General features: G+C 32.0%; 5 protein-coding genes across 6 annotated transcripts; 3 read left to right on the forward strand and 2 right to left on the reverse strand.

Moving 5' to 3' along the window:
* Positions 1 to 2,066: 2,066 nt before the first annotated feature.
* LOC107616056 (uncharacterized) lies at positions 2,067 to 3,129 on the forward strand. The gene is made up of 2 exons (XM_016318067.3): positions 2,067 to 2,351; positions 2,557 to 3,129. The coding sequence occupies exons 1-2, from the start codon at positions 2,180 to 2,182 to the stop codon at positions 2,829 to 2,831; spliced, it is 447 nt and encodes a 148-aa protein (XP_016173553.1). The 5' UTR covers positions 2,067 to 2,179; the 3' UTR covers positions 2,832 to 3,129.
* A 742-nt stretch (positions 3,130 to 3,871) lies between these two features.
* Positions 3,872 to 6,377, reverse strand: LOC107639386 (protein ROOT PRIMORDIUM DEFECTIVE 1-like). Of its 2 annotated transcripts, XR_015902159.1 has the most exons (3): positions 4,619 to 6,334; positions 4,040 to 4,348; positions 3,872 to 3,955 (listed from the first exon to the last, which is right to left on the reverse strand). XR_015902159.1 is itself a non-coding variant. In XM_016342898.3 (2 exons), exon 1 carries the CDS (start codon positions 5,852 to 5,854, stop codon positions 4,628 to 4,630), a length of 1,227 nt encoding a protein of 408 aa, XP_016198384.1. In that variant the 5' UTR covers positions 5,855 to 6,377; the 3' UTR covers positions 3,872 to 4,348; positions 4,619 to 4,627. The 2 variants fall into 2 exon arrangements, 1 of the variants encoding a protein (XP_016198384.1); XM_016342898.3 differs by having other exon boundaries at positions 3,872 to 4,348; positions 4,619 to 6,377.
* Positions 6,378 to 9,489: 3,112 nt separating this feature from the next.
* LOC107616047 (kunitz type trypsin inhibitor 104) lies at positions 9,490 to 10,447 on the forward strand. The gene has a single exon (XM_088500807.1). It carries the CDS (start codon positions 9,543 to 9,545, stop codon positions 10,188 to 10,190), a length of 648 nt encoding a protein of 215 aa, XP_088356933.1. The 5' UTR covers positions 9,490 to 9,542; the 3' UTR covers positions 10,191 to 10,447.
* A 3,078-nt stretch (positions 10,448 to 13,525) lies between these two features.
* LOC107616040 (kunitz type trypsin inhibitor 104-like) lies at positions 13,526 to 14,371 on the forward strand. Its single transcript, XM_016318047.3, has one exon. It carries the CDS (start codon positions 13,655 to 13,657, stop codon positions 14,294 to 14,296), a length of 642 nt encoding a protein of 213 aa, XP_016173533.1. The 5' UTR covers positions 13,526 to 13,654; the 3' UTR covers positions 14,297 to 14,371.
* A 7,500-nt stretch (positions 14,372 to 21,871) lies between these two features.
* On the reverse strand, positions 21,872 to 23,047 carry LOC107639295 (NDR1/HIN1-like protein 6). The gene has a single exon (XM_016342805.3). The coding sequence runs from the start codon at positions 22,913 to 22,915 to the stop codon at positions 22,151 to 22,153; it is 765 nt and encodes a 254-aa protein (XP_016198291.1). The 5' UTR covers positions 22,916 to 23,047; the 3' UTR covers positions 21,872 to 22,150.
* Between the last annotated feature and the right edge of the window lie 552 nt (positions 23,048 to 23,599).

The raw sequence follows: 23,599 nt of genomic DNA on the forward strand, positions 1-23,599 counted from the left end.
AGTGTAGATTTTAACATGAAATTAAAAAACAAATAGAACAAAAAATTAAAGTTGTTTCATTTTTTAGATTTACAATTTTCTTGTAATATTATTTGTTTTATTTCATTATATGTTATATGTCAATGAAGTATAACAAATAATATTATAAAAAATTGCAAACCTAAAAAATGTATTATAACTTTTATTTTCGATTCTCTTTAATAATTACAAAAAGTGTTGAAAGTTTGAAGATACTTCTAGATAAAAGACAAATAACAAATAAAGTTATAATATTTGTGACTTCTGACATTGAAGTACTTGAAATTTCTCACATATTTTTTTTTTTAGATATTAAAATGTTATAAAGATTAAAATTTTTTAATCAATGTAAATTTTAACATGAAATTAAAAAATAAATAGAACAACAAATTAAAGTTATTTCATTTTTTAGATTTGTAATTTTTTTGTAATATTAATTGTTTTATTTCATTATATGTTATATGTCAATGAAGTATAACAAATAATATTACAAGAAATTGTAAACCTAAAAAATGTATTATAACTTTAATTTGTGATTTTATTTAATAATAGAAAAAGTGTTAAAAATTTGAAGATACTACTAAATAAAAGACAAATAACAAATAAAGCTATAATATTTATTATATGTCTTTTTACTTTGAAATACTTAAAATTTCTCACATATTTTTTTCTTTAGATATTAAAATATTATAAAGCTTAAAATTCTTCGATCAATGCAGATTTTAACATGAAGTTAAAAAATAAGTAGAACAAAAAATTAAAATTGTTTTATTTTTTAGATTTATAATCTTCTTATAATATTATTTGTTATATTTTGTTATATGTTACATATCAATGAAATATAACAAATAATATTACAAAAAATTATAAATAAAAAATGTATTATAATTTTAATTTAGAATTCGCTTTAATAATAATTAATTTCATTTTCTTGTAATATTATTTTCACGAAGAGTACTAAAAGAAGACTATTAAAGCATATAATAATGATCCAATGAAAACTGCTAGTCAATTTGTAATATATTAAAAACTATTAAAAAAAAATAATACATGATAGTAATTATATAGTGTGAATGGTTAGAAGTCTTTAAATTAGTCATTATTGTGATTCAGTTAGTAGTTTTTATGATTTTATTATTTTTTATTCTCTTATTTTCTTCTCAATTTTCTCATAGTTAAAAAATAATAAAAAATTAAAGATACTTCTAAATAAAAGACAAAAAGCTAATAAAGTTATAATATTTCTCATTTTATTTTTGACTTTGAAGTTTGAAATACTTTAAATTTCTCAAATAATTTTTTTCCTAAATATTGAAATGTTTAAAAAGGTTAAGATTCTTTAAGGTTTAAATACGATTTTCCTTCCTAAAATTTTAGACAAAAATCAAAATCATCTCTGAATTTTTTTTTTGTTTTTAAAATCGTCTCTAATATTATAAATATATTAAAATCATCCCTGAATTTTTATTTTAATAATTATATAACAAAAAAATTAAAAAATTAAACTTTATACACACTTTTTCTGTTAATTTTTTTAGATATCGGATAAAAATTAATGTAATCCTTTAATATTGGAAGTTATAGTATTTTACAAAATTTTGAGGGCTATAAAATTCGCAGAGTACAAATTATCAGATTAATTTTTTTTAATTTATAAAAACAATACAGAGACTGCGTGTTGTATTATTTTAATATTAAATTACAATACGTAGAATTATAAATACATAGACTGCTTATTGTCAGTACAATACGTATTCTGCGTATTACACAGAACAACGCCCCTAAAACATTATAAAATTCTATTTTTTGTAACATTAATGTAAAACTTTTTTCACTCTTCCATATTAAAATAAAAAATCCCACTTTTTCATACAAAAAAAAATAAATGGATAACCTTCAACCCTATTAATCCTTGGAAACCACAAAGAAGCATCATAACTTTCCACCTTCCAAAATCTGAATGGCACTTGAATAAAATAAATAAACAAATGAAGAAAAGTGATTGAAGTGGCAACAAAAGGCAGGAAAACGGGCAGAAACATCAAAAGTTAATTTGGTATTAATTGACATTCTTTCTTTATGAGTCATTTTCACACACTGATTTAAAAAAACAAAGAAACAAAGAAAGCAGAAGAGAGTGACTAGAGAGATCATAATCAGTATGGAAGAGGAAGCATTGGAAGAGTTGAAGCAGCTTGAAGCTCAATATCCAAATCAGTTTGAACATCTCAAGAATGAACTCAGGTCCTTCATAACTCAACTCCAATCTAATCACCACACACACACAGATTCTCCTCAGCCAGAAATCAACAATATTCACTATGATACACAAGGTTTCTTTACTCTCTACACTCTAACTTCTTTTCTTTCTTTTCTCTATGCTGAAAAGGTAAGATTTTTATATTTTTAATAACATGGGGTGCATGAAAAGGTTAAAAAAGTTTTTTACTTTTCAGTTCTTAAAGTAGTTTTAGGATATTCTTTAACAAAATATTTTATTTTGGTTATGCTAAGAAAGGGTGTTTCCGTTGAAAGCAGAATCCACAAGCTTGGAGCAAATGAAGAGGATTAAAAGCTATGGTTTAGGACTTGCTTTAGCAGATAAAGTGACTATAATGGAGGAGAGGATTGATGAAGGGTGTGAACTAGTAGAATCACCAAGGACTGTTATTGTGAAGCATCACCATCACTCTAGCAGGAACAACCACAGCAACAATAAGAGGAAATTAGATAGGGTCGATTTGGTTCTTGAAAGGGCACAAACTTGTTTAAAGAAACTAAGGCATTTGAAGACTTCACTTTTATCTCCTTAGCCTCATTTAGTTGCAAGTTAAATGTCACAAAATATGCTAGTTAGCAGTATATATCTATGTTACTAACTTACTGCATCGTGTTATGGTTAATTACAACTAGTCACTGCTATTGTGTCATGTGGTAGTTTTTTTGGTATTGTTAGATTAATTACTGGCTATATTTTGGGTCTGACAACATAGTAGCTAAAGTTTGCTCTGCAATGGTTTCCATGGAACTTTCGAATGTCAGCAAAATTTAGCTTAGAAAAATGATACTGTGTATATGATATATATGGAATGGAATATTATGTTAATTACTTATCCGATAAACTATTTGTTGCTTTAAAGATTCGGTATACTATTGATATTCCATAACATTTAGGTGTAAATTTTGTTTATCAGATTTTAAAGGTAATAAATTATTCATAGAGAGAGAGTGTAAATACTAAATAGAAGGATAGTCATTGTTACACAAGACACAAGACATTGGTTAGAGAGATTATTTTCCAGCTGTATTTGCATTTTGGGAAGAAACTCCAAGTAGTAAAGTAAAGGTGACATCTTTGGATGGGGGATCAAAAGGGTCCATGTCTATGTTAAAGTGCTAGTTGATGGAAAAAGATCTAATTTTTTCCTTCTATTTTTTGGCCAAACAATTTTGACCATGATAATCAAAGGGCAAAATTAGCTATCAATATAGTATTCAAAATATTGACTGAGCACCTCTATAGTAATTTATAATGAAAATCGTAGAGTAAAGATTCTTACTAAATTAATAAATGTGTATTGCACATAGTCTTTTTTTTTTACTTTTTTTTATAAAAAAATTATTTCACTCATTTAAAGTCATTATTCACATAGTATTGCCCATTTATAATTGGCACTTAGCTAGGTTTATTGAGTATTTAATAATAATAATAATAATAATAATAATAATAATAATAATAATAATAATAATAATAATAATAATAATAATATTGCTTTTATAGTTTGCAGGAATTAAATGATGTGGGGAACATGTATGTGGGAAAATGACAAAATGTTCTAACCCATTTGCAAAATAAAAATAGTGCACTTGTGACTTGTTTATGTTCTTATTTATGACCTTACCTGTGTTGTCTCCAATCCAGTAGTGTCCCTTTTGTCTATACAACAAATGCGCCAAACCATTAGAGACAAAAAAGTGCTACATACAAGATTCACAAATCACAATATGTTTAGTTTCTTACCGTTAAATATGCACTTTCTAAGCCACCAAATTTCTTGAATAATGCTACAGAAGCCGACAAAGGCAATACTATATTCATTGCAAACACATTTGAAATGCTTTTGAGCAACCTATGGCCATTGATAACTAATTCTTAAACAACTGCAGCAGTGTTCCAATCTCTTTAATTAGCAACACCTACTCATGTTTGTCGCTCAACACAGGGACACATATACATATACTTCCATGCCTTACCCACATAAGTAAATTCCAGGAGCCATCATCTTGAAAACAAAACAAGGTCACCAAAAAGTGAAAATTACAGCGAAACCTGTGTGGAAAGCATCGATCAAAATCAACATAATGCCTTTTGCATTCTTCATTGTCAAAATATTATAACTTCAGATTTTTAAAATGTTGTCATGGTAACATGTTGGAGTTAACTTATGCTCATTATCTTCCATCCATTTATTCTGCTATAGTAGAGCATAGCTTCTCATTAACTAGTTTAATCAAGTTAACAATCAAAATTTTTCCCTTTTGTATTTCTAGGATTTATGTTGGAAATGGACGATGAAATAAACGAGAAATCTTAACAAACCTTGATCACTCAAGAAGATAATGAGCCATGCCTTTGTTGGGTTTCTTCTGCTTCAATGCCATCATTGTCGCTGCTGCTGCTTCCATCCTGCAAATTTGAATTAATAGCAGAACGACAACGACGTCCCATAGCAACAAGATCAAGAAGCCTTCTCCTTGCATCATATACAGGATTTGGTTCAATCAAACAACCTCGTTCATATGCTTCCCTCAAGAAAACAGTGTGGCGTTTCCCCTTTGTTGATAGATAGAAGATCCCTGGATGATCCAAGAACAGGTCTCTTATGTTGAAGTCAATCCCAAACCATTTTCTGAATTGGCTGATCTTTTCAACTTCTACCATCTTCTCCACGGTTAAACTCAGGAACTCGTGAACAATCGACACTGCTCGTTTCTCCATGGCCATCAATGCTGCCTTAGACTTCTTTTTCTCCCCAACAACCACCTCATAGGGCCCAACGTACGGTGAACTCTGCCATTCTTTCACCTTGGCCTTGAAGTTCTTGCCAAGTTTCATCCCTGGAGGATACCCATGCTTAAAACTGAACTGCAATTCTGTCCTGACATTGCAATCCTCCTTGCAGCACTCAACAACCCTCCAATCTTCAATGGCTGCTCTAAAACCATTTCGACGAACACCTTCAACCAGCTTCAACAAATGAGTGTTAGGTTCATGGGCATCACACAGCTGGAAAACACTAGGATTTGCAGATATAACTGAGTCCTCGAAATTATCAGGCAGCCCAAGCTCCCTCCAGACCTTGAAAATTGCTCGAAGGGGAACTGTTTTGGACGCAGACATGGACAATATCCGGACCAATCGATCAGCCACCATTGGCAAAGAAGCATTAATGGCATTCTCTTCCTGCTTGGAAACATCAAGAGCAGCATCTGTGAGCCTGCAAAAAGGCAGCAATTTGGAGGGGTCATAATAAATTTGGAAGATGTGAGGAAACTTGCGGAGGAAGGAAGTGGCACCGCGGTTGAGATGGAGTTTCTGGGAGAGCCTGGAGAGAAAGTCAATGGACACGGACGGATTCCTGGGATTTGTGAGGATGAGATCTTGAATGGCAATGACTTTGAAGAGGCTCTTGTACTTGTCCATGAGCTTCTCAAATGTAGGGTCTCGAACTCTCGAGGCGACATACTTAGCCGACGTAGTTTTCGATCGAATGGAGATTGAGAAACCAAATGAGTGTTTGTGTTTGATCAAAATCTTCATAATATGGATTCCCATTTTTTGTCTCTATGGCTTGCAAATTCTTTTTGACATTTCGTCAAACACTTGGTGGTCAATTACCAGAAGAAGAAAACAAGGTGCCACTTAAATGAGCATAGAGAGCTTGATTGGAAATAAAGTTGATGGCAACAGTGACTTGAAGTGCTGTAAATCCATTGGATTTCTTATGTATATATTTGACAGCAGAAACTCATCGAGTTTGAACTATTATATATAGTCTAGCACGGTAGCAGAAGCTCTAGCCATTAAACAAACTCTAATCATTGCAAACAATTTATACATGGGAAAAACTGTTATTGAATCAGACAATTTAAAATTAATACAAGCTATCAAATAAAAAATTCCAGTTGGAGAAGCATGGGCAATTATTCAGCTGCTTCTGGAACAAGTACCTGAAAGGGGTGTAACTTGGACTCCAAGAGAACAAGCAGCACCATCAACGGGAGAGGGGAACGCAGTTTCAAACCGGGTCGGGTTGGGGCGTGGAGTTTGATCTGGGCCAGTTTTAGCCCGGGTCCCTAACCAAAAAACAATGGAACGGGTATATTAAATTTTTAATTATAAACTAAAATCCAGTTTAATTAAGTTGTTTTAAAAAAGCCAATGAGTTATAACTTAAATGACATAGTCTTTCCATACTCAATTAAGAGATTGCGTGTTCGAATTTCCTATCTTTAGTAAAAAAAAATAGTTGTTTTAAAGAAAATTAAATAATAAATATTTATATTAAAAATATTTATAAATAGATTATTTTGTATTTGATTTTTTAGTACTAAAAATACTTATTTAAAAAAATAATAAATTTTTTTTATGATAAAAAAAATTATTTTTTTAACTTTTTTATAAACACTTAAATAGCTTTCTAAAAAATTATAATTTAATTTTAAAAATTATACTAAACATTAATATTATAATTTTTAATAAATTAAAATTTAAAAAAATTACTTAGACCCTAAGAATAAATTAGATTTTTCATTGGTTTTTAAAACCACAGTGTTAACTAAATTTAGTTTCTTTAATTTTTTGAAAAAATATGGGGAGCCAATGAAATATTTGTACAATATATACAATGAAGGTTTAGGGAGTATTAGAGATATAACCATTAGTATTACCTCTTTCCATCAGCGTAAGCTTTTAGAATGAGTGGTATCATGATATGGTATTAAAATTTTAGATCTAAAAGGTCAAGAGTTAAGCTTTTGAGGTGAGTGTTCATTTTGTAACTCATATAACCCATTGTATACATTGTACAAATAAGCCATTGTCCCTAACAGGATTCTAATTTTTTTATATGTGAGCAATTTAGTCGTTATGTTTTTTTAGAAACTATTTTATTTTTTATATTACAAAGATACATTTTGTTATTTAATATTTATTAACATCTATATAATATATTTTATATTTTATTTGTAACTTCATAATAGAAAAAACTAGAGAAAGAATCTATTATTATAAATAAAATAATCAAATTGACAGTTCTTTAACTACTTTTAAAGGTTTAATTTTATTAAAAAATATCCTGTATAACTTATTTCACAAGATTTACAAATTATTGCGCATTTAACTGTACGAAGAAAATTTCAAGTAAACCTCTTTTTCAGCCACGTGCATGGCTGTTTTGTTTCATGCTCATGATTTTTCAACACACTCACCAAACCAATGAAATTTGGTTGGAAGCTAAGTGACGTGATCTTTGTAAGTTTGTGACTGCGATAATAAGGTTCCAGAGGGATAGGGACTCATAACTCATAAGTGATAAGTTTTTAAATTGCCCTTTTTTTCCGCTAAAATTAGACTTATGTGCATTACCGCAATGATAATTTACTAATTTAGTCATCGTGCTTAATAATCGCTTACAAGCTTCTAATCTATAGTAGAATTTTGGAGTAATCTGATCTTCTTATAGTATATGCAAAAATCGATTGAACACAAAGTGTTTTACAAATACATCTAATTATATAACATTATATTATTAATAAAAAATTATGTCAATAATTATTCGAAAAAAAAATAATTAGACTACTGTGTTATACTGTTATTAGTGTATCAAAATTAAATTCGTTGCTTCACAAATGAAGAATACGATGACTTGCCCTTTGTCTCTTTTCAGTAATAGCCGCCCTCGTGCGCATATATTCATCTGTTCTATACCTACAAATTTCAAGCTATAATACACTTTTTGTTATGATCATTATCGTGCTTATCCTCTCCCATCCTTACGTGCAGATCATACCATTTGAATATTCTCGATACCTTGCAAAACTTCTCCTTTGAAAAAATTACCATAATTATCATTAGGGTCGTATTCAGTGACGGATCCAGAAAAATTTAATAATAGAGCGAAATATATATAATATGATAATAATTTTTATAATAAAAATATTATGTTTACATAAAAAGTTAACTATCAAATTATCTACTATAAATTTGTGTATAAATACATATATTATTTAACTTATTTTTAATGTGTATTTTATATTTTAAAATTTATATTTTAAGATTTATTCTGTACAAGTAATTATTTTATGTATACGTAGCATAATTGTTGTTATAATTATAATTTGTTATTGTAAAATATAATTAGGTTTCAAAATATCTAATTACAAATTAAAATACTAAAATAATAATTTAAATAATAATATAGAATTTAAAATTTAAATTTTTATATTTCATATTTTAAAATCTTGACAATATAATCAAAATATCTTTTTTTTTATATATATATGTTGTTAAACAATTATTTAAAATTCAACCTTCATACAATTAGCTCTTGATGATATTCATAGTTAAAAAAGTTCATTCATGTGTAGCTGTTATGAAAAAAACTAAAGCTAATTTAAAAAAAAAAACACAAATGGATAGATAATATTCTTTCGAGGTAATTTTTAAAAAAGAACACCAATCTTATTTAAATTTAAAAATTAATAATTATAATGGATATCTAATATGAAGTTTTCAAATTGACTATTAAGTATCTAAAGTTGAATAAAAAATTATTGTGGAGTCAAATTAAATAATTTAGTGGGGGCAAATAAATATTATTATCATATACTACCTAGTAAAATTTCAAATTGTAGTGGGGGCGCTTACCTCCACAACTATAACAGTAGATCCGTCCCTGGTTGTGTTTGTTTTTATGAATAGGATAAAATAAGATATTGAGAATAAAATATAAATGATAAAGATATAAATTTTTGTATTTTTGTATTCTATTTGGTGGTAAATTAGAATGAATTATAAAAATTTAATTTATTCTCATTGTTTTCATTTAAAAAATTTGAGACGAAAAATATAATAATAAAAAATATAATTATAAAAAATTAATAAAAATAATAAAAAAATAAAAAATAAATTAAATCTCTTATTAAGATAGACACAAAATATATTAACTCAGTGTGTCTAAATATATTATCTTTATTCATGCCTTCTCTATCAAACATAATTTTATGTCTTTATATTTTTGTCTTAATATTCTATCTCTGTAGACAAACACGGTCTAGTAATACTATACCACACTCAAACGTCACCAATCATTGAATATGTGGTGTTAATTTAGAGAGCTACACTTGTCCAAACTCATGCATATACTTTACCCTATAAATATATACCTGAATGTTGCACCCAAAATGAAGAAACAACACTTTAATTTTCCTACTCTTGCAATATTCACATTTTCCTAACCAAAATGGTGATGAAGCTAGGTGCAAGCATTGTAATTTGCATATGGCTACTCTTGGCTATATTGTCACCAATCACTGAATCATCATCATCCAATGATGATTCAAACCCTGCTGTTCTTGACACAGATGGTAACCCAATTCAAAGTGATGCTGAGTACTATGTTAGGCCAGCAATCACTGATGCTGGAGGCTATTTAACATTGATTGATAGATTTGATAATGGGTCATGCCCTTTATATGTTGGTCAACCAAATGTTATTGTGGACAATAAAATTTCCATAAAGTTTACACCTTTCATTGAAGGGGAAACTGTGATAAGAGAGAACAGGGATTTCAAGGCTGTTTTTCAGGCATTCACTACATGTGTTCAGTCAACGCAATGGACGGTTGGAGAGGTTGACCAAGAGAGTGGAAGAAGGTTGATTGTGGCTGGTTATGATGAAGGGATTGGGGGTTACTTCAGAATTGAAAAGGGCAATTTGGGTATTTACAATTTTGCTTGGTGTCCCTTGGATGTGTGTCCAAATTGTAGGTTGAATTGTTCACCTGTGGGTGCTTTCATTATTGATGAGAATAGGAACAGGTTGTTGGCTTTGGATGGTAACACTCTTCCTGTGCAATTTGAGAAGGCTAATGATGTGTCTCCTATCTAGTTCTAGTAGGTGCCAATTTGGTTTATTAGTAAATAAGGTCTAGTAAATGGTGAAAACTCAGGTTTATTAGTAAATAAGGTCTAATAAACGGTGAAAACTCAGGTGAAGTCGACTTCACGTGAAGTTGATATCTCAGAGTCGTTAGATGTCAGTCAAATTATTTAACGGTTTTCAGGTATCAACTTCATGTGAAATCGACTGCTCCTGAGTTTCTATCCTAATAAATAGTAATAAAATCTTATGTGTCTTATTCTAAATAACACATCTTTATAGGAAGATGATAGTGTGAATTGTTAGATAGTTTGATATGTTTGATTAAACATATTTAACTGAATTATTTAACAATTTATAATATTATTTAAATTAAATAAATGAAAAAATGTCATGTGTTTGTGTTGCTGAATGTCTTTTTTTTTTGAATTATATTATAATAAAATAATATTTTTTAATTTTAGAATTTTGATACCACAAAACAGTTCACTATAGATGGAATTTATCGATGGATTATTTACTTTTATCGACAAATTTTAGATTATTGATAGCTTTATTGGTGTATCTGTAAAAAAAATTGCAAAAATATTGATAAAAATTTAGGTGCAGTCAACTTCACTTTAAAGCCGTTAGATGAAAATTTAGTTAAATAAGTCAAATTATTTAACAATTTTTAACTATCAACTTCACGTAAAATTGATTGCACCTGAGTTTTCACCTTTATAATATGTGTTCTCTTAGTAATGGCGAAAAACGCGTCCGCTCAAACTAATCGGCAAGTATACTGGGTCGCATCAAGTAGTAAAACTCACAAGAGTGAGGTCGATCCCACAGGGATTGATGGATTAAGCAATTTTAGTTGGGTGATGAGTCTAGTTAAGCGAATATTGATGAATTGAGTGAAATTTGATTAACAAAATGTAAATGGCAAGGAATTTAAAGTGCTGAAGATAAATTGACAGAAACTTAAATGGGAAGAAAAGTAAAGGACTGAAGTTTGAAGTTTAAAGAGCAAGAAAGTAAAAGAGCTGAATGTAAATGACAACAGAATGTAAATTGCATCAAATATAAAGGGGCTTTGGGTGCAGGAAAATTAAAGAGAGCATTAAATCAAGCAATTGAAATGAACCCAAGGACAATTAACAAAAAGGAAAGATTCATTAGGGATTGGAGATATCATAATCCATCATGAATCAATGGATTTCAACTCCCTTCTCAATCATATGAGTAGATTTATGGCGGATTGTAATTGATTGGATCTCAATTCCTTGACAATCCATTCTCTCTAATCACAATCAATCTTGCCAATTCCTTGATCCAATTGTCATGAGAAGAGGTTAAGTACATGCAATGTCTCTCATCCATAAGCCACACTAACTCTTAAGATCTCAATTCCTCCCAAATGGTGTTGATCAAAAGAGTTGTGAAAGATAGAGCCTCAATTCTAATGCTCATGATTCTCCTTCCGAGACTCACACAAGCATTCAACATATTCAAATCCCTTTCGGAGTGAATTAATCTCAATCAAAACAGAGGATATCCTTTAGCTACCCAAGCGGGTTGAGAAGAAGAAGAATTTCATTCAATTTATATGAATTAAATAGAGCTCCTACCCCTAATGATTTGGAGTTCAGTGAATCATAGCTCTAAGAACACTTGCAGGAATTTAAATTGCATGAAAGTAAATCAACTTGAACTCAGACGTAAAATTGAAGATTGACAGAAAGGTAGAAGTGCAAGAAATTGAAAATTGCATAAAAGTAAAACTGAACTCAGTACAAACTAAGAAGAAAGTGCAGAAAGTAAAATTGGTACAAAAGAGAAATTCTACACTAAACTCTCTGGAGTCTCTAATCCTCTAAGAGAGCTCTGGAGTCTCTAATCCTCCAGCCTCTACTCCTACTCCTACTCCTACTCGAACCTTTCTACCAGAACCCCTCTTTAATCTTCAAAACCTCTTCTATTTATACTCTTCAATTGGATCTCCATGTACTTGGATGTGGACCTTGATCTTGATTAAAGCAGTTAAGAATGACTCTTGATGATGTTGACAATGGGATTAATTCACCAACGTTCATACTTGCATGAGTGCCTTTTTGGAGTGAAATTGGCCTCAACGTTGGTGGGCAACGTTTGTGTAAAAACATTGACTCAAACGTTGCAAAAAAAAAAAAAAAAAAAACTCTTCTGGGCGTTGCCAGCAACGTTTGACTCAACGTTGGTGCACCAACATTTGCTTAGTCACGCGTGCGCGTGGCGCGTGAAAGCTGTTTTTTGCCATTTCACGCGTACGTGTCGCCCACGCGTGTGCGTGACTTGCCATTTTCCATTTTCACGCGTATGCGTCAAAATAGAATTTTGCGCGTATGCGTTGCTCACGCGTTCGCAAGATTGGCAAAAATGCAACGCATCACTGCAAATTTTTCAACTCCAATTTTTGAAATCTTTTTCGCAGGCGTTGGAGGTAGCGTTGGTGAGGCAATGTTCCCTCCAACGTTGGCTTTGTCACGCGTGTGCGTCGTTACAAATTTCTCCAATTCTAGAAATCAAAATTTATCGAAGACGTTGGAGGTAACGTTGGTTCACCAACGTCCCCTCCAATGTTGGCACCACTTTTATACAACGTTGGTGAGCCAACTTTGGCCACCGACGTTGCTTCCTTCTCCCCTTCCTTGCTCTTCTTCTGCTTCTTTCCACCTATCATCAACTAATCAAATGCATCAAAACCTTGCCATAATCACCAAATTTTGCATCATTCATAACATCAAACAATTCTTGCATAAATCTCATGAAAATGCACCAATTTAACCATGTTTGATTGAATAAAGATATGCATTAATTTCTCATTCAATTATTTATTTATTGCCTAAAAAAATGCATGAAAATCAAATAAAAACTAATGGAAAAAGGCTTGTGAAACTAGCCTAAAATGACTTGTCATCGGTAATTGCTGCAAATTTGCAACTCAATTGCATTGCATATAATAACTGGTTATCATATAAATTTTTTCAAAGTAAATTTTTTTTTAAATTTTGGATCAATTATTCTACTCATCGAAATGTTTATAAACTACAGGTTAAAATAAATTATTTGAAGACAGAGATATGATCGAAGAAAAAAAAAAGCTATATGATGTTTAAATTGAATGCCCACAGTTTGTAAATCATCAATGCTTATCCTCTCTCTCTCTCTCTCTTTTCTTGAGTATAATACCATTCGAATATTCTCTTTGTCTTACAAACTTTTCGTGTGAGAAATTGAACTTAACTAGCACTGTATATGAAATATATCACTCTCAAACAGAACAAATATCATACCTTTCAGTTATATATTGTGTGGTTTAAGTAACACTTGTCTCTCTATCTCTCTCACAATACAAATCGATATTGCATATTATAGCTTTAAACATTGATATCTATAGATATACTTTTGCTAAACATAATAAGTTCAGGTCTATTTGATTTTGATCTATTATGTTGATAAAGTTATTTGTAAGCCTTGCAATCTACATAGGGCTACTTATAACTATTCTCTCATCGATTGAACCATCATCAAGTAGTAGTGATGCAAATTCTGCAGTTCTTGACACACAAGGTAACAAAATTCAAAGTGGTGTTGAGTACTATGTTAAGCCTGCAATCACAGATGATGTTGGTGGCTATGTCACATTGATTGATAGATTTTGTAATAATGGTTCATGCCCTTTGTGTATTGGCCAACAAAATGTTGTCGGGGCCTCAAGATTTTCTATAAAGTTTACACCTTTCATTGAAGGGGAGAGTATGGTTAGAGAAAACAGAGATTTCAAGGCGTTGACTTTATGTGTTCAGTCAACGGAATGGAAGGTTGGGGATCAAGAGAGTGTGAAGAGGTTGATTGTGGCATGTGATGGTGATGATGATCAAGGATTATTAAAGGGTTTCTTCAGAATTGAAAAGGGTAATTTGGGTATTTACTATTTTGTATGGTGTCCATTAGAAGTGTGTCCTAATTGTAGGTTGAATTGTTCATATGTTGGTTCTTGGATTGATGAGAATGGAAATAGGTTCTTGGCTTTGGGTGCTAATAGCACTCTTCCTCTGATCTTTGAGAAGGTTAATGATTTATCTAGCTAGGTGTTTATGTGCTTTTGATTTGATTGATTTGTAATTTCAGCAAAGAAATGTGAAATAATAATGAGAGGTTATGAATCTCATCATCTTCACTCATTAAGAGGTTATGAAATAACAGAAATATTCAATAATAAAAAATTAATAAAAAATAGTCCTAACTTGTATTATTTAATATTTATTAATTCTAATAATAATTAATAAATGTTAAATATAATAAATTTTGGTTGTTTTTTTTTTGTTTTTCAGCATTATCGATGAAATAATAACCAAAAAAGATTCAAAGTAATTTTTTTTATCAATAACAAGGCAAAAGTCTGAAAAAATAAATTACACAGAGTGGTGGATTTAAGAGGTTTAAGGTGGCCATAGTTCTCCAATTTTTTTTAAAAAAAATTAGTACTATTAGTTTATTATTATATTATATTATAGATTAAATATATTTTAATATATTACACACTAAAAAAATTACATATTAGTAACTTAATATGTATAAATTATAATGTGTATTATAATATATTAGTAACAATTAACAAATAGATTTAAAAAATAATAAAAACGTATAAATATATAAATAATTAAAAAATTATTGAAAAAAAAAGTTTGGATTAATGTAAAAAAGCAACAACTATAAAAAAAAATTCTTATTTTGACTCTTTCTATGACAACAGTAACAATTAAATAGATTTTTTAAACAATAAAATTTATTAAAATAAGACTTTAAAATAAGATAGAAGACGAATTTTTAGTAGATTATATGATTATTGTATATGTTGAAAAAGAGAATACTTCAAAAATTATTTCAGATGATAAATTGATAATTTTAGTTATATAAAATATTGTAGAACAAATTTAAAAATACCAAAATACTAAAGTATGTAATTGAATATTAATTACTATATAATATAATTATTAATTTTGACCTATATACTATAAATTATATGTTGTTGATTTTTTGTTAGATTATATTTTAATTTATTTTATATTTAATTTGGCTCCCCTCTTATAAAATTTCTAAATCCGCCACTGATCATAGTAATTATTTTAAGAAAAAGGATCTTCTAATATCAACAGAAAATTGAAGCTAAATAATGCTAAGAAACAAATCATAAATAAATAATTAAATTAGGAACTTTGTGATAACTAAGTTTAGCTATTCCTTAAAAATATAAGTAAGAGTCACATTTTAATCCATGGTTACCATGATCTAGATCATTGTTACTAGTGAAAAGGATGCATGAGAGGCTTGCAAAGAGGTTTGGCGAATAATAGAGAATCCAAAAAAGATATCACAAAACTTTGCACTAGTGATTGAACAATTACCTAAATTTATACTGAAAACTATTACGTAATGTACGATGATGGTCCCAAAAAAAACACCAAACTATGTAAATGACTGAAAACTCAGCCTCTTGATTCATATTCTTATTTGACCACTCAACCAAAGACTAGTATTCTTTGGCAAGTGGATTTCATGCATAGAATATTAAAAACTACGAATATAATAACAGTGGGTGAAGATTGAAGAAACATATGAAAGTGTGCCTTACAGTAACGGAAGTGTCCGAGAACATACTCACTCAACTCCTCCATTATAGGCAGTAATTTCTTTGCAACACCCGAAAAGAAAACGCGGTTGTTTGATTTTTCCAAATAGCTATGTTGCATATTATAACACCACCAACTTTTTTCGGCCAATCTTAATTTATTTTTTCAATATTATATTTTACTTATGAATAAATGACAATTTGTACCCATGAGAGATGAAAACGCTGACATTTGTACTCATGAAAGCTCGAAACTAATCTTGTACCCATGATAGATGCTGTCCGTGTGACAAAAGTGCTCTGGCTTGGATCTAAGCTTGGTTCGTGGGTTTCCGAACTTACGTGGCACTCCCAACCCCCCCCCCCAAAAATCTGAGCCAACCATTCACCATCATCATCTTCATCTTCTTCACCATCACCATCACCATAACCTCCATAACCTCCATCACCATCACCTCAGCACCGCCACAGCCACCTCCCTTCACCACAACCTCCGGCGACAACCCACACCGACGCGCCCCTTTCTCTTCTTCTTCCTCTCTTCTCACCTCCGCTGAGCCCAGAAACCACAGCGCCAGCTCCTCCTCTCAACCAAACAACCGCGACATCCAACCTTCTCCGCAGCGTCCTTACGGCATTCCAACCCGTCACCACTCCCCTGTCCGAACCCTACCTCCCCCAAAGCTCCCAGCAGCATCAGACAAGCCAAAATTTTCAAACAGCAGCATGAATCAAAACAACAAAATTTTCAAACACCAGCATGAATCAAAACAAACCTAAATCCACTAACATGCATTTCTAACTAACCAAATTAAGCAAAATGAACTAAAAGCAATACAATGAAAGAAACAGAATTCAACAAATGAAAATGGGAACATGGGAAGCAGAGAATGAACAGGTAAAGGGAAGATGATGGCTGAATTGGCCGGGGCAAAAGCGGCGGCCTGGTAGTGGCACTGCTTCAATTGCAGCAGCGGAGAGTGAACGCAGCCATGACACAGGAAAAAACGGAGGGGATGGAAGACACAGGGGCTGCACCCTGTTCTGGTCATTCCATGGGAGAACGGAAAACGGGGCTGGAATCGCGACGGTGCTAGGCTGATTCGCGATGGTGAGACGGGATGACAGAGAAGAAAGAAGAAAGGGAGAAAGGGGCTCATCGTCGGTGTCGCTGTGGCTCGTCGACAGCGCGGCGGTTCGGCCAGTGAGAGAGAGGGAGGAGAAGGTGGCCGGTTCGTTGGTGTGGCTGAGGAAGACAGAGAACACGCAAAGGGGAGAAAAGGAAAGAGGGTTGCGGTGGCTCGTAGAGGCCGACGATGATGGTTGGCGGAGCTAGGGTTCGGACAGGGGAGTGGTGACGGGTTGGAACGCCGTAAGGACGCTGCGGAGAAGGTTGGGTGTCGCGGCTGTTTGGTGGCAGACGAGAGGAGACCCAGGAATGGAGAAGATGGCCGCTGCCGCTCTGGGCTTTGGTGGAGAGGAGGAGCTGGCGCTTAGGGGTGGCAACATGTACCCTACCCGTGGGTACCCAACCCGACCCCACCCGGTCGGGTAGGGTTGCCAACCCGATCCGCAGCGGGTAGGGTAGGGTGTGGGTAGGGTTCTCGTGCAGGTCGGGTAGGGTGCAGGTTGAGCCTCAACCCTACCCGACCAACCCGCACTCTATATATGCATATGTTATATACTTATATAAAAATATGTTTTAAGTAGATGTTGAACCAAAGACCTCTCATTAAATGCAAAAAATCCTTAGTCATTAAAAAGAAGATCATTAATTGATAATTTAATAAACTTTTTTTACATAAAAGTCAATTCTATTTTAAATTATCATCAAATTATATAATAATGTTGTTTCTTTTTTTTTGTAACCTGCGGGTAGGGTCGGGTACCCGCGGGTTAAGAGCGGGTAGGGTTAGGGTTGAGATATTCTCAACCCGCAGGTAGGATAGGGTTGAGTTTATATAAAAATCTCAACCCGCGGATAGGGTTAGGGTTGGCTCCAAACCCTACCCTACCCTACCCATTGCCACCCCTACTGGCGCTGTGGTTTCTGGGCTCAGCGGAGGTGAGAAGAGGGGAAGAAGAAGATAAGGGCGCAGTGGTGTGGGTTGTCGCCGGAGGTTGTGGTGAAGGGAGGTGGCTGTGGCGGTGCTGAGGTGATGGTGATGGTGAAGAAGATGAAGTTGATGATGGTGAATGGTTGGCTCAGATTTGGGGGGGGGGGAGAGGTTGGGAGTGTCACGTAGGTTCGGAAACTTACGAACCAAGCTCAGATCCAAGTCATGGCACTTTTATCACACGGACAACATCTATCATGGGTACAAGATTAGTTTCGAACTTTCATGGGTACAAATGTCAGCGTTTTTCATCTCTTATGGGTACAAATGGTCATTTATTCTTTTACTTATTTTAAATTATAAATTTTTAATTTTATATTTTAAATTATAAATTCTACCTTCTAAAATTGACTTAATGTTAACTATCAAAAGATAAAAATATTATTTATATTTTAAAATTAATTATTATATATTTATGTATAAATATATGAGTTATTTTAATATGACGGTGACTATAATTATTATGATTTTTTAAAAAGTATAACTTAAAAAATATTATTAAAATATAAAAAATATAATTTTAATTTTAACAACATTTATATAATTAGTGTAGTCACTGTAATATAATCATACTAAAATATACGTTGTAATTTGACTCATTTTTAAGAGGAATGTTAGGGCCAGTAATTTTGGTGTTTTGTTGCCATTTAATGGTGTGAAATTATATCTAATCATAAGAAATCACTCACTTTTATTTTAATGGTTAAATGGTAGACAGAAAACACAAAAGTTATTGCCCCTTAGATTTTTTTTATTTTTAATATATATTTTTATATTTTAACATGTATTATTCTAAATTTCTAGTGGCGAATTTTAGTGTAACTCATCTCGGAATTCATGAAGACCAGTCAAAGTATACGATCATTACGAATTACAGGATCTTGTATTGGATTTTGATTCCCTCTTTGATTGAGCTATCGAATCACAGAAGAATGAGGTTGTTATTGGTTTGGGTGCAGCAATTGATGAAGCAAGTGTGGAGAACTACGCTGAGTGTTGCGTCAACTGTGGTTGGATTCCTCTGTTTCGCCCTAAGTTCCTCCTTCAAAGACCTGTTTGGGGAGTGGAACTCGCCGAAGATCGTTGTTTACACGGTGGTTGGTTTGACGGTTTTACTATTTGTGTTGTATGCCAAGGAACTGCATCTCATTATAATCCGGAAGAAGTTCATGGCAGTGAGAGCACATGTGGGATTCTTGGTTTTTGCCTCCACCACAGTCTACTCCTTCTTTTTCGACAAAGCTACCAAAGGAAAACCAGATGCATACAGCTTGGTCTCTTATGTGGCCTTTGCCACGATGTCCTTTACCTCCGGATTCATCGAATTCCTGTATTTCTTCGCCGCGATTTTAATATCTCAATTGATGAAGATAAATGTGTTGTTAGGTCTTGTTGGTTTAGGATTCAGTTATGTCCTCATTATTGTTGCTGACTACACCATTGTGAAGCCGGAAGATCATCATATAACCAAACCAATCAAGTATTTTTTTGTAATCCAACCAACTAAGATAGAGGTGTGGAGATTAATAGGTCTTGTTTCAAGTGTGGTTGGACTGTTGTGCTATGCTCTTGGCTCAACTTCCAAGTATCTTTTCCAAGAGTGGAACTCCTTCAAGATCATTATCTACACCTTATTCAGTTTGATGATTTTTCTCCTTGCTTTCCTTGCTAAGGGAGGGAGTTTCTTAAGGATCTTGAGGTTGGGAGCAAATATGGCAACTTTCTTGGTGTTGGCCTTGATCTTGCCTGGTGTCTACTCCTTCTTCGATAGTGATGCAAAGGTGAGGATGAGATCGAATGCATATGACATAATTTCCTGCGGTGCCTTCCACGTGATGTCGCTTAGCTTTTCAAGGCAGATTCCCTGTTCTATTTTTGGGACAATAATAGTATATTTCTTTGCCGGAGCTCTGATAATAGAATTGATGGAGATAAAGTTATTTTTGGGTATTGTGGGAATAAGTTTCTGTTATCTCCTCTGGGTTCTGGGAACCTTTATGGACAAGCTGCCAGAATATATTGAAAAGGAGGTGTCTCCGGTAGTGAACATTGAGATCGCTTCACGACACCACAGTAATGAACTACCTGAAGCTACTATGGTGGAAGAATGCCTAGAATCCAATGCTGCTGATGATGAGCACAGTGACCATTCAGACCACATTGTGCAGCCTTCACTACAAGCTGGTGAAACATCAGTAACTGTTGGTGTTGAGGAAGCGTTTTCTAAAATACAAGATTTGCTTTAAAGAACCAGGGAAACAGATCCCAAAGCATGTTTAGAAATATTTATGTTTTCTGGCCAAGTTATGTCAGTTGATCGAAAGCATGTTTACTTACCAAGTAAATTCAGATTCATAGATTTTCTCTCATGGAAAAGTCTAGGGGCCAGCAACTTTTGTGTTTTTTGGCCAACACTTAACCATCAAAATAAAAGTGAGTGATCTCCCATCATTAGATGTAATCTCATACCATTAAAAACACTATTGATAGCCAATTGATAGTTACAAAACACTAAAATTGCTGCCCCCTAGCATTCCTCTTTCTCTCATTATATTGTTTGCATTTCTTGAGGCATTTGTTGCATTTCAATTGTAATTTTAATGTCCATATGATTTCTTTCTTTTTGTTAGATTTTTTTTTTTAACAAAGATAGGAGACTCGAACTCGCAACCTCTTAATTGAGTATGGAGAGACTATGTCATTTGAGCCATAACTCATTGGAAAGTGCATAGAGGTTATTTTGGTCCAGAGATAAAGAGATTCTCGTTTCTTTAATGGATAAATGACACATGGCACTATTTTTCTTGTAAAGGAGCAGCTGAGTCGAAGCTGTTTTAGGTGTGAAGGGTAGTTTGTAATGTGATGGAACTACAACTGTATAAAGATTGGGTGAGGCTTAATGGGCTTGACAAAGGACTCTTTGATATAAACAAAATATAAACAATGTTCTCCTTAATATTAAAAAATACCACGTTAAAACTAATTGGAAGAAAATGTGAAAAATAAGCAACAACCAAATCAAGTAGAAAACAAATTAAACAATGGAAATCCACTGAGTATATTTAAAACCAAATACATAGATTTGGTGAACAATAATTAATATCACTATTAATAACAATAACAAATTATCTCTCAAAGTGATCCTTAAAATTTATAAATTGTACCGATTTAATTTTTTATTTACAAATTGCACTATTTACATCTTTACCATTATAAAAAATTAGGATAAGAGCAGACTCAAATAAATTATAATAACAATTAATAAATATTTTAAAATAATTTTAAATACATAATTTACAAGTCAAAAAATATTTTATGAAATAATAAAAATTTAATCGCATAAAATATACATTGTAAATTTATAAAAATTTTAAGACTCATAATTATTTATATAATATCAAATATTATCTTTACTAAAAATATTATATATACATAAAAAAAATTAACCATTATATATTTGTGTGAATACTTGTATTGTTTCATTTTTAATATATATTTTTACTTTAATATATATTTTATGCAAGTAACTCGTTTTTGTAGGTACACGTAACATCGTTGTATCTTTATTAATTTCTATTTTAAAAATAAAAACTTTATATATCTATATTATCAACTACTTCTAATGTTTTTTAATGTGAATTGATTTTTTAGGTATTTTTATTAGTAATTTTGTATAAAAAATTTTCATCCTCTTATTTTAAGTATCTTATAACATGGGAATAAGTACTTTTTAATCTCTAAAATTTAGGATGAAAATCAAAATCTTCCCTAACTTTATTTTTTATTTAAAATTGTCCCTAACATTTTATTTGATATTAAAATTGTGGTTCGGACAATTATATTTTTAGATCTCCATTACAATCCTATTCTTCTTAGAAAAGCCTCTCACCCATATTTGGCATTCAACAATGAATATATAGAAATAAAAGAAAATCCATATGTTTATTATATAGTACTATATACTATACAAAAAATACATGCGAGTAAGAAGTGGCTGAAAAATACAGAATCAGAAGTACCAGGACTGATGGAGAAAAATAAAACCTACATCTAATCCTCCATCCTTTATGAAAAATCCTAAACCATATACCATAAAAAAAATAAACAAATTTAAATAGTAACATATATAACTATAGCATATTCTACTAATAATAAAAAAACTCAAATCCAAAGACTTCAAATCTTTTGCACCAAATTCATAGTCTAAACCTGAACTTACAGCTGCTGCTTGAAATCTTAATATCATTGTTAGCACTAAGGCTATCCACCACAAGCTTGCACCTAACCCTGAAATTGACCTTAAAAAGCTTCAATTTTCCAAATTTAACCCTAACTGGCTGTTTGACCTTAATATCTAGAGGGATATTATTGGTATCTTGAATCTGCTGCTGAATCTTGCTAACTAATCCACTTGCATCTTGAATTTGGCCTCTGAGTGGCAAATCAAGAACAGTAGTATTCTTATGACCTTGATAGAATTTTATCATAGACCCTTCACAAAGTTGAGAACCACTATACCATGCACTTATGTGGCTCCCACCTTCATAATAGATCCCAATTTTCTTGTTTGGATTTCTAGCAGTGATTCTAACATTGGAAGTGACAGAGAGAATGTTAGTGCCACTAGAGAAATTGAACTCTGTGATTCTGAGTTTGTCAACTGAGTACTTTGGAATCTTTGGCCTGAATGCTAGGAACAAGATTCCAGCAGTGATTGCTATGGCAATGATGAGAATCAGGAGTGTTGTGAATGTGCAACATAAGAATCTACAGCAACAGCTTCTTCTTCTCCTTGGTGGCTTTGAATGCATCACTGGCAAGGTTCTTTGAGGAAGTGGTGGTGGTAGAGGGCTATTATTCGGATCGCCGTTCTCGGATTTCGCAATGTTTCCGGGGACTAACGGCGCCGACGGTCTAGGTGAAGCCTCAATATCCGGGTGAATTCTTTGATTATCCGCCATGTAACTGATTTTAGTGACTGATTTTTACGACGAATAATACAACTTTCAATGTTATTTTTTTTTCTCTTCCTATGTATCAATATATAGGAAGAGATGAAGGGAGATTTATAGAAAGAATTAAAGAGTGGTTGATGAATGATAATGAAGGCATATAGGACCAAGTTATAGTATGTAAGAGTGGTTGAAGAAGCTTCCAATATTTGACTTGAATGGTTAATAAAAACACAAAAGTTGCATCATAATCGTCACTACTCGGTTTTAAATTTGTAAACTCAGGTCGACTTCACGTGAAATTGATAGTTCAGAGCCGTTAGATGATTTGACTGATTTGACTAAATTTTCATCTAACGGCTTTCAACTATCAACTTCACGTGAAGTCAACTGCACCTGAGTTTTCACAAAAAAGAAAAAAATTGATGCAGTATCCGTGTAAAATAATTTTATATATATATTTAATTACGTAATGTCACATAACGTGAATAGTCATAAAAAACAGAAATAAAATAATTATAGCGATTGTATAAAATATTTTACACTGTATTAAAATTAAACTCCAACAAAAATTATAAAATTATGATTTGGTTATTATGATTAGGGTCATCAATCACATGTGCCATATATTCAACGTTTTCGCTTTCTTTTATTTTATTTATTATACTAATGTTAATAAGTATATTATTTTTG

This window comes from Arachis ipaensis, chromosome B1, assembly GCF_059453495.1.
Source record: "Arachis ipaensis isolate K30076 ecotype BB chromosome B1, ASM5945349v1, whole genome shotgun sequence".
Taxonomy (NCBI): domain Eukaryota; kingdom Viridiplantae; phylum Streptophyta; class Magnoliopsida; order Fabales; family Fabaceae; genus Arachis; species Arachis ipaensis.